The following is a 15,793-nucleotide window of genomic DNA, read 5'->3' on the forward strand; positions in this document are numbered from 1 at the left end:
CACTGGATAATTTAAAAACGTTAAAGGAACACTCCGACGCTGGGAAACACACACGGTTTCTGTATTTATCGAGTTCGAAAACAAGATTGATGTCGATGTAAATTCTATCTATCTATCTATCTATCTATCTATCTATCTATCTATCTATCTATCTATCTATCTATTTATCTATCTATCTGTCTGTCTGTCTGTCTGTCTGTCTGTGTCTGTCATTTGGAACTGAGAAATGCAAGACAGTCCTTCTTCTCAAACATCATCGCCAAAAACAATAATAATGCACGTGCCTTGTTTGCTACTGTCGATAAGCTAACAAATCCTCCTGTGTCAGTAGCCTCTGGACTTCTATCCACCAGGGCCTGCAATGAATTTGCCTTTGTCTTTGCTGACAAAATTCAGAAATTTAGACAAGCAATCGGTGCCTCCATATCAGGTACAGTGTATGTGTTGTCCCTGTGTCCACTCAAAATTAATTCATGTAGTATAACACAAGTTTATCCTATCAACCACAAAAAATTGGATCATAAAAGACCTGAAATCCTCCTGCTGCTTTGATATTCTGCTGACAGACTTTTTCAAAAATGTTTCTAATTGCATGGCCTCAGATCTACAAATTGTAAACACGTCTGAAAACTGCCATCTCTCTCTCTGCTTTCTCTCTTAAAAAAGAACAATCTAGACACTTCACTAATGAACAATTATAAGCCCATATCAAACCGTTTTTAGATCAAATATCTGAAAAAGCTGTTTTTCAGCAGCTGAACAACTTCTTGGCACTATTCAACTGTTTTGATGTCTTCCAGTCAGGATTTCGACCACACCACAACACTGAGACTGCCCCTGTTAAGGTCTTCAATGACATCCACTTAAACACAGACAGTGGCAGAGTTTCGGTCTTGGTATTACAGGATGTCACATGATTGGAAAAAAAATGTCTGATGTCGGTGCTACCTGTTTCCGGTTTATGCAGTGACAGCTCATAAAACACACATAAAACTCCTTGCTCGGTGCAAGCACTAAAAATAGTGAGATGAGAGTTGGGGCATCATTTTCTTCATCAGACTTTACCTAGGGCAGAGGCATTTTTATAGCAAGTGAAGTAATGTTCATTCCTATTAGTATGATTAATTATTTGGGATTTTTGTTGTTCATATGTTGCAAAATGTATTTGTCCAAAGTACATAAATATATTTTTAAACAATTGTACACAGTGCTTTCTATGTATTGTACATAGGATATATACGTGGTAACAATTCATGTAACCCTTTCTTCTAGCTTCACCTCATTGATTTCATGTGTTTGTTTGCTGTGAATTGCAGATTCCTCCATCAAACAAAGTGTTCAGAATTGCAGACTTTAAGAGTGTACTATACTGCAGGATTGCAGTCTTACAGCAGGGGTGCTTTAAGGACTCAAAAAGTGCACGAGATCCCTCAAGAACATACCGATTTTACTGAGGGACCACCCTTGGCACTCAGACTAAAGTGTTTGAGTCCATGAGGGCAGACAATGCAATTGGAACAAACGTCCTTTCAGGAATCTGTAAGTGATATCACAAATGTTACATTCAAGTTGAACACAAGCACGACCACTGCAAGACACAATATGAACAATTGTAGAATACAGGGGGAAAAATGAGAGTATAGGATAAAGAACAATTCAACACCTTTTACTATTAATAGTGTTGATTTTATCCCTGATACATTTTCCTCCTTGTAATTACAAAATCAATCAAATATGTAAACAAGAAAAAAGAAAAAAGTAAGCAGATGTTTAATATAAAACAAAGCCTCACATATCTCAGTTAATGAGATAGAATTACTCTGGTAGAAAGATATTTATTTACAAAAACACAGATTTGCACAATTACTATTAGTAAGTACTGAAACAAGTGAGATGCAAACCTTAAGAATTTAAATATTGTTCAAGTGAACCTTACTGTAAAAGGTCTTAATCCACTGCTGCCTGCTTTTCTTCCTTTTTGTTGTTGTGCAGTGGCTTTAGTTTTATAATGTCTTTGGTGTTTTTGTGTTGTGTTAAAAAAAAGGAAAAAACTTTGAATTGCAAAAGAAAAACAAGAAGAAAAAGATGGACTGGTGAGACGAATATTTATGTTTGTGCTACACTGCAGACTACTTCATAGCTGATGTGATATAATTAAAACACAATACAGGCTTATCATGTACATGGTACATTTGTCTAGTGTTGCAGTAGTTTAATCATTGCATGAAATCTGATATTGGACTTTAAAGGAGAAATTCACATTTTTCAAGTCACATTTTTCAAATATTTTCTAAATACAATATTTACATGCCCATATGTGCATTAAATTATTGGTCATTGTCATTGTTCCACTCAGAAATGTGTTTTGCTTATTATTACTTACTTATTACTATGATGTTACTTATTATTATTATTATAACTATTATTACTAGTTGGGTATTTGAGCTTCACTGTGCATAATGACATATGTGCACCTTAAAACAACAGCCAGGTGTCCATATAAACAGTGAAAGAGGTTTTCCTCACTGTAATCATTCCTCCTGTTCATACTGGCTATTAAAAGATCCTTCAAATGTGTTTTCAATGTAAGTGATGGAGGCCAAAATCCACAGTGTGTTCACACAGTCATTTAGTGCAAAAATGCATTTAAAAGTTGATGTGAAGCTTATATGAGGCTTCAGCGGTCTGAGTTCTGAGTCACATCAAGTGGATATCTGACACATTTACAGTCTTTTTAGCATCCAATTCCCTCTTTGTGTTTCCTCAGACAGTGTTTCGAACAGCTACGGTGGAAGTATAGTAACAAAAAGAGGGACTCATTTGGACGCTGAAGCTTCATATTAGCTTCAGACAAACTTTTAAATACATTTTTACACAGAAGAAGGACTGTGGACTTTATCCCCCGTCACTTACATTGTAAGTGCAATATGAAGGGATCTTCTAATGGTCAGTATGAACAGGAGGAATGATTACAGCAAAATAAATATGTTTCAATGTTCATTTGGGCTCCTGACTGTTGTTTTTATACAGACTTGAAAAACTGTGAGCCCGTCCTTTAAATCTGAGTTTAAGGCATGTACCTGTAAGCATGATTTGTAGGTTTGATTTTTTTTGTTATTTGTACAGGCTGCTGCTATGATGTTGGATGTCCATGTTAAATTAAGTTTCAGAACTTGGGGGAAAACGTATGTAAAAATGCTCCCTGTAAAAAAAAAAAAAATAGCCCAGGTTTCAGCCTGTCCTGAACGTGTTGTTTGCAATGTTCGTTACTTTCCTGACGAGATGACGTCAGCTTGTCACACATGTCCATAAACAGCTGTCTGTTCTGTAATATTTGTTGCTGAGGTTGTTCCCATTGTCCACTCTCTTATTCTGGATCTTATCTGGGTGGATGTATTTGAGAATTTGCCATTTTGAGTAAAGACCGAGAAAGATAAGTTAAATCCTACTACTACTACTATTGTTTACGTAGGCTCTGAAGTTGGAAGCTGGCTAATAAGAACAGAATGTCTCATCAGGAGGGGGGCCTTACAGAGACATGATCTAAAATGGCCTGTTTCAGACAGAGGCTGAACTAGCTTGTTGTGCTACATATCACAGCCTCTTGATTTTGTACTAGATTATACATTTCTCAAAGAACTTCAGTACAATGTCAAGACATTGTGATATGTAGCACAACAAGCTAGTAGAGCTCTGTAAACGCAACCACGTTGCATGCTCACTGCCTTCCACAGAACTACTCTCCAGAGATTGAAAACATGATTACTGTTATCAGTCTTTGGAGCCACTTCTAAAGAAACTATGATGACCATAATCTTTTGTGGTGACGGAACATGTCACCCAGTGCAGCCGTGGGGCTCATTGATCTGTTTTTAATAGTTTCTGGACAACAACAGAAGTCTACAGCACAGAGGAATAAGATATATCAGGCTTTATCAGGCCATCATTATCCTTTTAGCAATTTCCATGTAAGAGATGGGGGACAACATCCACAGTCCGTGTTCTGTATAAAAATGCTTTCCTAAGTTCAACAAAAACTAATATGAGACTTCAGTAGTCTGAGTTAGACAAATCAAGTGGGTATCTTCCAAAGTTTGTGTGCTCTTAGTGCAAAATGTCCTCTTTGAGCTTCCACAGACAGCGTTAGCTTAGTTTGCTTGATAGTAACACAAAGACGTTTCATAATAGAGAGACTGTAACCTTGAAAGATACCTTCCTGATTTCTCTAACTCAGACTGCTGAAGCCTCATATAATCTTCAGAATGCATCAGAATCACAATGGAATAGCATTAGGAAGGGATTTTTTGTGGTTAGTGCAGCAGACATCACCTGCTACCACAGACCTACACATTTGTATTTTTGTATTTCTTATTTATTAAAACATTTGCATTAATATAAAGCCTATGCATTACGGCAGTTTAACTGGATTACTGTCATCTTTTTTTGACCTTCTGCAAGGTACCCACCCAGCTTTAATTGAAACAATTAAAAATAACTTATTTATATTTTTTCCATTTATTTTGATCTCTGAGTGCACCAGAATTATTTATTTACATGTTACAATTGCAGATAGAGCACTTTGTTAATCCCAAGGGAAATTACAGTGTTACAGCAGCCACTTAAAATAAATCACAAAATACAAAAACAATGAGGTAGGTAAGAAAACAAATACAATCAAAGCTTAAATTATATACAATAACTAAGTAACCTAACTCAAGTATAAAAATGAACAGAGTACAATTTTTTAATGCCACATTGCAGGCCCATGTGTCCTTTGTGTGCTGATAATACAACCTGGCCAGTGTTTGCTCTGTCTTTGTTCATAACTGTTCTTACATCATGTGTTGTATTCATTTACCTGGTTCATCCTCTCTTGGCACCTCTTGTCAATTCTCTCTGTGAATGGTATCCTTGAGTTTACCTCTTGTGTGGGTGAGTAGTCTGTCTTCTTCTGGGTCCTACCACTGCTTCGCTGCACCTGGAGGTTGCTTAATGTCTTCTCTGATTCTTCACTCTAAACACTTTTGCACTCCTGGCTGAACCTCAAACTTATTACTCTTTACTTAATATTATATATTGATATTTTATTTACTTAATATTGTCATTCTCTTCCTCCATATTGTAATACCACTCCCTCTAGCTTGTACAATACAAGTATTGTATCTGTTCATCCTGGAAGAGGTATCTCTTCTGTTTGCTTTCCTGTAGTTACTCATTTTTTAAAACGTTTTTTGTGAAAGTTTTTCTTATCAGAATCGAGAGTATAAGGATAGAGGATGTCATATATACAACTGACTTCACAGCAGCAGAGTATGGAGGGCATCTTCAACCACAGCAACATATGAGTTTTATGGTAGTACACCACTGACATATAAGCAATAGGCTACTGAATATGTGTAAACAGTAACGTGCAAAATTGTTTCAGTTGAGATGGGTTTCTTGTGTTTCCAATGATGCCACGTATGACCTCGCTTTCAGATGTTCCCTCCTTCCTCCGTCTCTTCAAACATTCCTACACAACATTGCGTGTTGCACTTAGGCAGAGCTGTGGGATACTCATGATTATAGTGTAGACTGTACTGTAAACTAGTGTACCTATAATAACTAGGCCTCAATCTCTTAGGACATTTTGATGTTATTGCTCAGTATTGTTTTGTTTACATATCCAGTTGTGTATCATGTGATTGTCTTCTTTTTATCATTCACCTGCCTTCTCTCATCTCTCTCAATTCATTTCTTATTTAATGAGTTTTACTGGCACAAAAGTTCATAAACAATTGCCAAAGCAATTATGTGCAGTCAACATATTGTTAAGGAAATGGTGAGTCACTCAATCAGTGTGTTGCAGTGTGTGTGTCCAGTGTGTACGTGTACCAGAAGAGGCATAAAAAAAGATGAATAAAGTCATTATAGCAGCATGATGACACATAAAAAAAAATAGATTATGTGAAGATTTTTTTTTTTTCATGCCATAGATGGATGGTTGCCTACAGTCATGTTTTTTTCTGCCTTTTCACAGGATGTATCAGATTCTTTGGAGCGAGTGCAGGCAGCCAACTCGAGCTGCTATGCTACATTGACGTGTCATTAATGTACCACTCTCTGCATCACCTATCCAAAGCACTCCGAAAATGCCCAGCTTTTCCTCTGCTCTACCGATGCTGCTGCTGCCTCTTTACCCTGCAAATATATCCCCACTGATGCTGTTGCTTTGCTTTGTTTAGCACCCTCACCTCCCAGTCCCCTCCCCCATGGGGAGGTATCTGCTATCATCACACAGTATAATAGTGTATTCAGAAGGGAGTGGTGAGGTCAGAGCTAAGATGCTGAACACGAACTGTACTGCAGTGCTGTATTCTCAAGTAAACACATGTCCTACATAAGATGATTGACTCAAGAACATTGTCCTTATTTGACCCTGTAAGTGGAAAAGGAGGTTTGTTTGTGTCTGCCACTCAGCCTTTGATCAGTCACAGTGTGTGGGCAGTGTGCCATGAAGTGTTTAGCTAAATGACGTGATGTCTTCTTTGTCCTTTGTTTTGTTTCAAAGTCGAAATTTAATTTGTTTCTTCTTTTGCCAAGGAAGGTCTACAGTGTATTCTCCCATTGGCATTGAATTATTTTTATAAGCTGGAGTTGGAGTCAGTTGTTTTTAACTCATTAGACTTTTAATAATTTTGTGAATCCTGATTAAATGAGAAAACTACTGTATGTACTGTAGCTGGATGTGGTATCCATTTTTTGGATTTTACTACTGTACTATGTCCCAAAACTGTTCCAGTCAAATTAATTTATTATATCCTTTTGAAATGCAGCGACACATAACACATTAAAGTTAGCCAGTTATTTGGAGAAATCGTTGGTGATAAGTGTCATTTATTATAAACTTTTTATAGTATATTTAATATTTCCATGTACAGTACTGTGCAAAAGTTTTAGGCACTAAAAGTAAAGTGAGAATGCTTACGAAAATATTGCTATAAACTGTTTTAATTTATCAATTAACTTCTTACAAAGTTGAGTAAACAGCAGAAACCTAATTGAAATTAATATTTGCTATGAGCAGCTTTGCCTTTAAAACAGCAGCAGTTCTCCTCAATTCACTTGAACACAGTTTTTCATGGTAACTTGCAGGTAGGTTGTTGTAATCATCCTGGAGAAAGAATGTTCTTCTTTGGATTTATTATTTAGGCCATCTCAGGTGCTTCTTCATGTAATCCCAGATTGACTCCATGATGTTAAGATCAGGGCTCTGTGGCCATACCATACCATCTGTTGCAGGACTCATCATTCTTCTTGTTGTTGGAAATAGTTCTTTATGACTCTAGCTGTATGCTTGGGGTCATTGTCATGTCATGAACAAATTTGGGACCAATCAAACACCTCCTTGATGGTATTGCATAATGGATAAGAATCTAAACATCTAGGGAGCCTAAAACTTTCGTACAGTACTGTATATTGTCACAACCTGACTCAAGGCTGGACAAAGGATGGGAGACCACACTTGAGTTGTAATTAAAATGAATTTTATATAACAAAGATAAATGAAACTTAACACAACCAAAACCAACATGGTGGAAGTCAGAGGGGAGAGGCCCAATGACTGACAACCTCCAGCTTATATGGAAATGGGCAGTCCAAGTGAGCTGAATCTTCCCGATGACCCAACTCTGCCCACCAAGCTCCTGCAGGTAGAGGACTAATAGTCGGTTCAGAGAGGGTCGTCAAAATGGACAATTGTTCAACTGATATATCTCTTTTGGTTTTGTTACTTGAAGAGGTCTTGTTATATTTTGGATGTATGGATATATGGTGTTTTGTAATTGGATGGGCCAAATGTTTGGCATCCTACTATTAACAACTGATATCTTGTTTTTTATGTCGTAAAAATTATAAATATTTTCAGGTGTACACTGCTGATATTTTTGATGTTATGGCTTGATTTGGGACCCACACCAGGTGAAGCCTGTCAAAACTTCACAGCTGTTTTTGGGAGTATTTTTCTTTACATTATGTTTGTTATTGTTGTTGTTGGTTTAATTTTCTGTGTATAGGTTATCTCAACATCCCAGACGTATATATGAAGTTTATTCATTAAATTAACAATTTATATTCATCATTAATTTAATTATTTGTTTGTTACGAACCAGCCGCGACGCTTTTATTGTGAAAGCCAACCCACTTTGAATCCGGTCTGGTGCTGTCTAAACCTGTCCTCTTTTGACTCAGCTGGATATCATCAAGTGGTCGCTTATCTATTGTGCTCACAGCTTGATCAAACTGATCCCAGAGCAGCCGGGGATCGAGTTTCAGCACCGCGGTCAGCTCCGAGCCCTGCCTCTTCCTCCCCAGCCTCCAGGCATCAGAGCACCAACACATCAACGTTTCCTCCTGTTTTCTCTCTTTGCGACCCCTCCCCCTGTATATCTGCTCTTATGATAAATCCCTCCTATGTGCTACTGACTGGCAGAGTTGTAACATCGGAAATCACGCAAGCAACTCGACTCTACAACACTTTCATTTTTCCTGCTGAGATTGACTCGTCTGACGGCAGTTTTTTTTTCTTGAGAAGCAACAGTCTGAGGCGCTCATCAGTCACATTTTGCGTCTCCACAGCGGCTTCTCCACAGTGGCTCTTTCCTTCTGTGGCTGACACTGAAGCTGATCGGCATCTTTTTTTTCTACTTTTACAGTTTTACCTTCCCAGCAGGTATAGTCTCCATCCAAGCCCCAGCAGCATGTTGGATCCGTCTTCCAGCGAGGAGGAAGGGGATGAGATACTGGAGGTAGAGCGCAAAGAGGTGGCGGCCCCGAAGATCACCGGAGGAGCCCGGCTGTCACCGGGCCGAGGGGCCGACGGCCACGGTGGCGGAGGGCTCCAGCCCCGGGGCCGCGGTACCGGCGGTGGCCGACCCTCCAGCCCCAGCCCGTCGGTGGGCAGCGACAAGGAGAAAGAAGACCTGGAGAAGATGCAGAGGGAGGAGGAGGAGAGGAAAAAGAGACTCCAGCTGTATGTGTTTGTGATGCGCTGCATCGCCTATCCGTTCAACGCAAAGCAACCTACTGATATGGCCAGGAGGCAGCAGAAGGTAAGGGCAGAGTGGTAAAGGAGAAAAAGCCCAGACGTAACTTCATAGCTGTGATTCAAATGCATCTTTCATTCCTAGAAGGCATCTCATAGATACATGACACCAACTGTTGCTTCCACTGTCGCACCATGTTGCTGCATCCGTGTTGGTCGAATATTCAGTTATGTAAAAAAGAAATAGCTCAATTTAATCTACATTATAGCCTGAAATGAATGTTTTTTCCACATATTTGTGGCGTACAGCTCAAACCTTTAATACTTTAGGCTATTGGAAAAGGTATCGACTGTGGTGGAGGAAGTGCAGTGAGATGATAGTTTACACATAAAGCATCTCCCAGAGGCATGGCCGTAACTCCTCGAGAGCAAATGTCGACTTGTATCTCTTTTAATTTCAAATATTTTCTCCTTCCACCCAACATCCTGGAATGATAATGACAAATTTAAACTGTGCTAGAAAGGGTTAAATAGGCTTCAGAAACAAAGACGTGTATTCATTCAAACTAAAGACAGACAGGGTTGACAACAAAAGGAGAAGCTAAAGGAAGGATGACGAGAGAGAGAGAGGGAGAGAGAGAGAGAGAGAGAGAGAGAGAGAGAGAGAGAGAGAGAGAGAGAGAGAGAGAGAGAGAGAGAGAGAGATGTTGTTCCCACCCATTGTAGTAGCGGTTGCATATGTGTGTATTGTCTCTGGGGAATTGCCCTCCTCCTGCTAGTCTCAAGCCCAGCTCTTCTTAGAACAATCTATTGCACAGGTATAGCTCCTCTACACCACTCACCAGTGCAACTGAATGACATCCTCTGTCTGGGAGTAATGTGTCTTAATACAGCACATCTCCTTCTCTGTGCTCTTTATGAAGTGAAGAAGCTTTAACTGTGGCCTCAGACAACTTAATGTATATTAGACCAATGTGTTGGTTTGGTTGCAAAATACTGGAAACCATTCCATTTCAAAGATACGCTCTGTGACTTCTTTATAGCACTGTTTCTCGACTGGGAGTCTGCAGTACTGTATCAGTACTGCAGGCCTTTATGGGCACGTGTTAAGTGTTTATAGCTGTTCTAAACAGCGAGGTAAAAAATCGTCCATCTTAGGAAAGGGCAAGATGTGAAAAGCATCCAAATACTGTATGACGATAATGGTACACATTATTGGACAATCTTTCCTTGCAGGCAGTCACAGAACTCTATTTTCTTGAAATAGAGTGCAAATGCAAGCACAATCGTCAGGTATGAACACACATGTATGATAAGTATGAGTATGAGTATGATAAGCACATTTTTGCACTTTTGGTGACCACAGGCATTGGTGCAAACTGTAAGATGGAAAAAAGGCTGAATATATTATTAGTAGGAGGAATACAGAATCAGCAGGTGGGTGGGATGGGGATGAACATCAGTAAGGATCACAGACTGTATATAAAGATGGATGTAGTAAGGTGTGACGTCTCCTGTTGGTTTTCATTGGAGCCAGTTTAAAGCCCAGAGTTGCTGCTTTCGGTCGCATCTTTTCTGTTTGGAGCCAAGATCTTCTAAATAAGGAGTGCGGGTGTTACCTGTCATGCTCTGGAAACACACCCCGCTACCTCGGACCCAAGCTAGTGCTAGTTTACTGGGAACACCGTTTGGTGCACACATGGGTAATGCTAGATACTTTAGCTAAACTGTGCTAACAGGGCAGTTATCATAATCAAGTAACATTAAACTTTGTGAAATATTGTGACAATAATCTGACTCAGTGCGAGTCCCAGAGCCAGGGAGAGCAGCAGGTGAGCCAACTGTCAGTTATGGCAGTCAATCAATGCCCACATGGCAGACATCAGAGCCACTATAAGTCTTCAAATCTTATTAACAGAGCAATAATTTCCAAAATGACCACCAGCACACTTATTAGAGGGTCTAAATTTAGAGGTTGAGACCGTAATGACCAGTTTGATGTTTAGAACACAGATCATCAATTAGCAATCCAGTCAGAAAATTTAAACGAGGTTACCCCTGCTGTGCCATTAGTACATAAAATCTGCGCACAGACCTTCTTTCAGATTGTAGATTTTAGATGAAATACACCATCATTCCTGCTGTTGTGTGATGACTACTGGTATCAACTACATGGAAAAGTTGTCGTGGTCTGCTCAATTAAACAGCATATTGGTACTGATGTTTGATTACACTCAGTGACATGTGGGTATTATTGATCTGACTCTTCCTCATTCATATAAAAAAAAATAATTTTGAAGCACATATCAATCTGCACTAGATGAGAAAATGTGAGCAAACCAAAAGAGGCATACGTAACATAACTGAAAGGTGTTTTGTGATTTTGGAGAGATCTGTGTGCTTGTGCCTCAGCCAACTAAAGCCTTGAAAATTGCCCTGCATTTGTGATAAGAGGTGGTCTGAGCAGGTTTTAACACTAAAGCAATTTCATGCCAAAATGAGCACCAAAATTGCACTGTGCTGCCTAATCAGCATAAACACAGCCTTAGCTGTGCCTCTCCTCCCACCTTGGCACAAACATGTTTGTTAGGCGCAGATGCAAAAAAATAGACCAGTGCCTGAAGAAAATTGCATAAAGACTGCATTTTCCCTAACACTGGTTTTGCGCCGGTAAAGTAAAGCTGTAATGTCGCACTCAGCTGTAAATACAAAGAGTGACGGTAGTAGTTGTGTAAAATGAAAAAAGACAGCTGCAAAGAGAAGTTCATCCCACACATCCAGCCAGTCACTGTGGTAGTGGGTGTGTATTGTCAGATCATTTGTTTCAGAACTTTACAGAAATTGTCAAACACAACCCCAATTCCAATGTCAGAAAAGATTGGGGGAGGGGTTTTCAGACACAGTTTGACCATTTGACAAGCTTTTTTGGTTGAAGCACACTGATACCTTTACATTTTTTCTGAACTTGGGGCCCACGGAGCCCTAGTGGTCTGTGTTGGTATTACAGCCATTCAACAACAGCATGAGCCATGAGCTCTGAGCCTAAACCTTGTCTACACCAGTCATGTAGTAGAAGCGGGATATCAGCAGCTTCAGTCCTCCAGTATCTACACTCAGTGATCTGTGTTGCCACAGTTCTGCTGCGCACTCAGAGTTTTGACAGAGCCCAATACAAAGTCACAGTACTTACACATGCAAGTTAGAGGTAAAGAGGCTTTGGGTTGCAGCTATATGCATAAAGCCTGAACTATTATGCTGGTCTGCAGCTACCTCTCCAAAGGGTCCAGTTCTTAGAAGAGGTTGAGAACCACTGTGTTACAGCCAAACAAGAAGCTCTGGGTCTGAAAAATTAGGCCAATGCGGTTGTAACTGAAACCTGCATTCTCTCTAATGGCCAGCAGGGGGCAACTCAACTAGTTGCAAAAAGAAGTCCAATTGTATGGAAGTCTATGAGAAAATTACCCTATTTCTCACTTGATACATTACCTCAGTAAACATTTTCCTGATGTGTTTATGGTCTCAATCATTAGTTTTAAGTCATCTTCAATACAGCATGATGTTCTTTTAAATTATGGTCCTATTTAGAGTAAAATAGATGATAAAGCAGGGTGTATTTAAGGGTGTGGTTACCTTTTGATTGACAAGTCACTACCACGGTGACAACATTGGTTATGTATGTTATATAAGGTAACCCCAGATTAGTGTAGCTGTTGCTATTTTAGTGTGTTTTCAGTTCATGAAAGTTAATTGTAACATTTTGGTCACCTAAAAAAGTCTGATTCAGCATTTGGTTGTACTTTTTGTTTTAAGCCTATTTTTTTTTTTCGCTAGCCAAAATTACCATCAGCAATATGACAGTTAATTATAGACTGTAAATGCACCATGCTAACCAAGCTAGCAGCTAATGCTAGCGTTAGGGTCAGCTCAACCCTCTTGTCCAAATATGGTCACTTCTGGCTCCAAAAAACCAGAATGGTGATGGTCAAAATGCTGAACTCAAGGCTTCAAATTGGGAGTTCACAAATCAATGGGTGATGTCATGGTGGCTTCGTCCATTATTTTTTTCTACAGACTATGGTTATAGCACCCAAACAAAAATCAGACACGCCACAATACACTGCTTTCAGCAGTAACTTGATTTATAAGATGTTTCCTTAGACACTGGCAGATTGTTCTTGAGGAAGTTGATGATTTGGTCATGAAACATGTTTCTTAAAAAATGTAAGAGTGCAGATGGCAGAGACCCAAGACACGAAAGCATACTGTGACAGCCACTTACTGAAATAAGAGAAAAATTGATGTTTGTATCTGTGCATCATACTGAAAATAATAATTGCATCTACAATTTGAGTTAAGCCAAGCAACTCTGCATTGATTCCACTGATATAAACTGTCAGGTTGAATCAATAATGAAGTTAGTTTCCACAGCTCAACTGTAAATGTATTTGTAAAACTTAAGCTCAGGTGAAAAGTAAGAGAAAGCAGTCTAGTGTTGTCTCCCAGTAAAGAACCTGTCATCTGGTTGCAACATCAGGTATCATAACAAATCTCTTAAAGTAGCAGCTATAAATTCACCACTGGTAACATTAAAGCAGCATCAATCAGTTTTTGACCACTAGAGGGAAGAAAAACATCAAAGTTTTCCTGTGCGCTGGTTTGCTTCCTCGTTGTGTGCATGTGCACGTTGCTGTGTGTTCCTGGCCCCGCCTGCTTTGTTCTGCTTGGCCCATGAACTTTCCATCGGAATGATGTCACGCACATAAACATAGCTTTGCTAGACTCTGGAAGAGTTTTATAAATGTAAAACTCTGCAGAGAGTAATAATTGGCCTAGTTTGCAGGTGAATGCTGTTTCACAGACGTCTCTTTTAGAATGGTGGTCTATGGGGAACATACTTTTTTGGCCACAGGGGATTTTTTTTTTTTGTTGCTGTAGCGAAGTTGATGACTGGGACAGCAGGGTTGACTCACCAAGCTATATCCAGCTTTCTCAATACATCCATTGCTTCATCACAGTGTCTTCCTGGAATCTTGACATTACTGTGAGGTTGCCAGGCAACCTGCCAAGACTAGGAAGTCAGTGCACCTAGTGGCTCTCCGCTGAAGAAAGTGTTCCAGCATGTAAATCCCTGTAAATCCACAAACTGTTTGTAATACAAACTTTGTATTAAACAAAGGAGATACCATGGTAGGTGTATTCTTGAACTTTGGAGAGAGTCAGTCTAGCTTTTCCCCCCTGCTTTAAAGGTGTATGCTCAGCCAAATTAATTGCCCTCTGGCTGCATAAATCTTCACATCTAACTCTTGGCATAAAAGAGAATAAACATATGTATGTCCCAAACCTAAGTATTACATTAATATCAGTAAAAAAAGAGTAAAAGTCTGTTAAAAATATATTGTCATAGCTAACTGCAGGGTGTTCCTTGCTTACTAGCAGTAGAGTTTGATGATCGTGATGTAAGTTGTTTGATCACCTTTATGTACAGTATATATGGGATCTGTTCACTGGTTGCTTAACAGTGTATGTATAATCCAACTAGTGAATATAGCATCCTTATCCACCATGGAATTCAGAATTAATCAAAAGCACTTGTTTGCGTAATGATTGATTATTGCCATTAGCATTTACTGAAACTGTGCTTTCTGAAGCATGAAATAATACAATAGAAAGTAAATGGAATACACTTCCTGCACCTGCTGAAGGCGACAGACCACACCACAGAAAGCTCAGCCAGTGGGGGAGGTGCTGGTTATAAATCATATAAACTGAGATGTCAGGCTGACTTGTGATTCTGCCATCAACAGGCAGCAGCCATTAAGACAGATATCTGTGGATCTGTGACTGTAAGGGCGTAGGTTTGGAGGCTGTGCACAGCCTTGACAACTTCCAACAATAAGACAAAGTGTCTTAAGAGTCATCACGTGGCTTCAGGGACATGCCAAAAATGGGAAACATATATGAAATGTCAGCAAATTTTATTTATTTTAACAAAAACTATTAAGGCCGTGAAGCATATCAATATTAGATTATTAATAATGATACATCAATGTGTAAGCAGCATTTTACTGCTACAGCTAGTTTGAACTACTTTGCACAGTTAGCTAGTTTAGTCCAGTGGTTCCCAATATAAGGGTTGGGCCACTCCAAAGGTCTCAAAAGATAAATCTGAGAGACAATTCATGGAAGAAGAAAGAAGAAAAGAAACTGCTATGGCACAAATCTGTTTTCAATTTTTGGACTTTTTGTCTAATCTTTGATTTGGATCATCTGGACAGTTATTGAAATAAACCCATGTGAGAGGGAAAATGTCTGTCTGGTTGAACTGCTGACAACTGATAGTACCAACTGGCTAAATTACACAGGCTCACAGAAGCTCCAGTACAGACTCAAACTTAAAGATCCCCTTCAGACATGCATTGAGAAATATAATGTATGTCTGATATGGTTTTTAAAATCACATATATGCCTTCTCTCTCATATATAGCTTACAGAATCTAATCTATGATTATGCAAATATATTTCATTTCAGAAGTTGAACTGCTGGACACAAAATGTCTCCTACTTCACTGTAAAGTCCATTCACAGTATTTGTGCACTAGAGGCTTCAAGTTTCAGCATCACACTTGTGTAAGTTGAATATTGGACCAGGATTAGCTTCCAAACTAGTTGTGATGTCACAAATAGGCCCATCCCTAAAAATCAGAGCAGAGAAAAGATTTCCACTTTCAACAGATGAATGTGAAAACAGCCTTCTAGTGTCAAACTCTGTAC

General features: G+C 39.2%; 1 protein-coding gene and 1 long non-coding RNA gene across 3 annotated transcripts in view; both read left to right on the forward strand.

Moving 5' to 3' along the window:
- Nucleotides 1-186: 186 nt before the first annotated feature.
- Nucleotides 187-6,769, forward strand: LOC122980827. Its single transcript, XR_006403090.1, has 3 exons — nt 187-430; nt 1,317-1,539; nt 6,020-6,769. It is a non-coding gene; the product is annotated as an uncharacterized LOC122980827 (long non-coding RNA).
- A 1,466-nt stretch (nt 6,770-8,235) lies between these two features.
- Nucleotides 8,236-15,793, forward strand: part of cadpsa (Ca2+-dependent activator protein for secretion a) — a 195,071-nt gene continuing 187,513 nt past the window's right edge. For both annotated transcript variants that reach the window (XM_044349147.1, XM_044349146.1), the window contains exon 1: nt 8,236-9,089. In XM_044349147.1, coding sequence (XP_044205082.1) covers nt 8,436-9,089 — 654 coding nt within the window. In that variant the 5' untranslated portion in view covers nt 8,236-8,435. The remainder of the gene's footprint in view (nt 9,090-15,793) is intronic.

The sequence above is a fragment of the Thunnus albacares genome, chromosome 4, assembly GCF_914725855.1.
Source record: "Thunnus albacares chromosome 4, fThuAlb1.1, whole genome shotgun sequence".
Classification (NCBI taxonomy): domain Eukaryota; kingdom Metazoa; phylum Chordata; class Actinopteri; order Scombriformes; family Scombridae; genus Thunnus; species Thunnus albacares.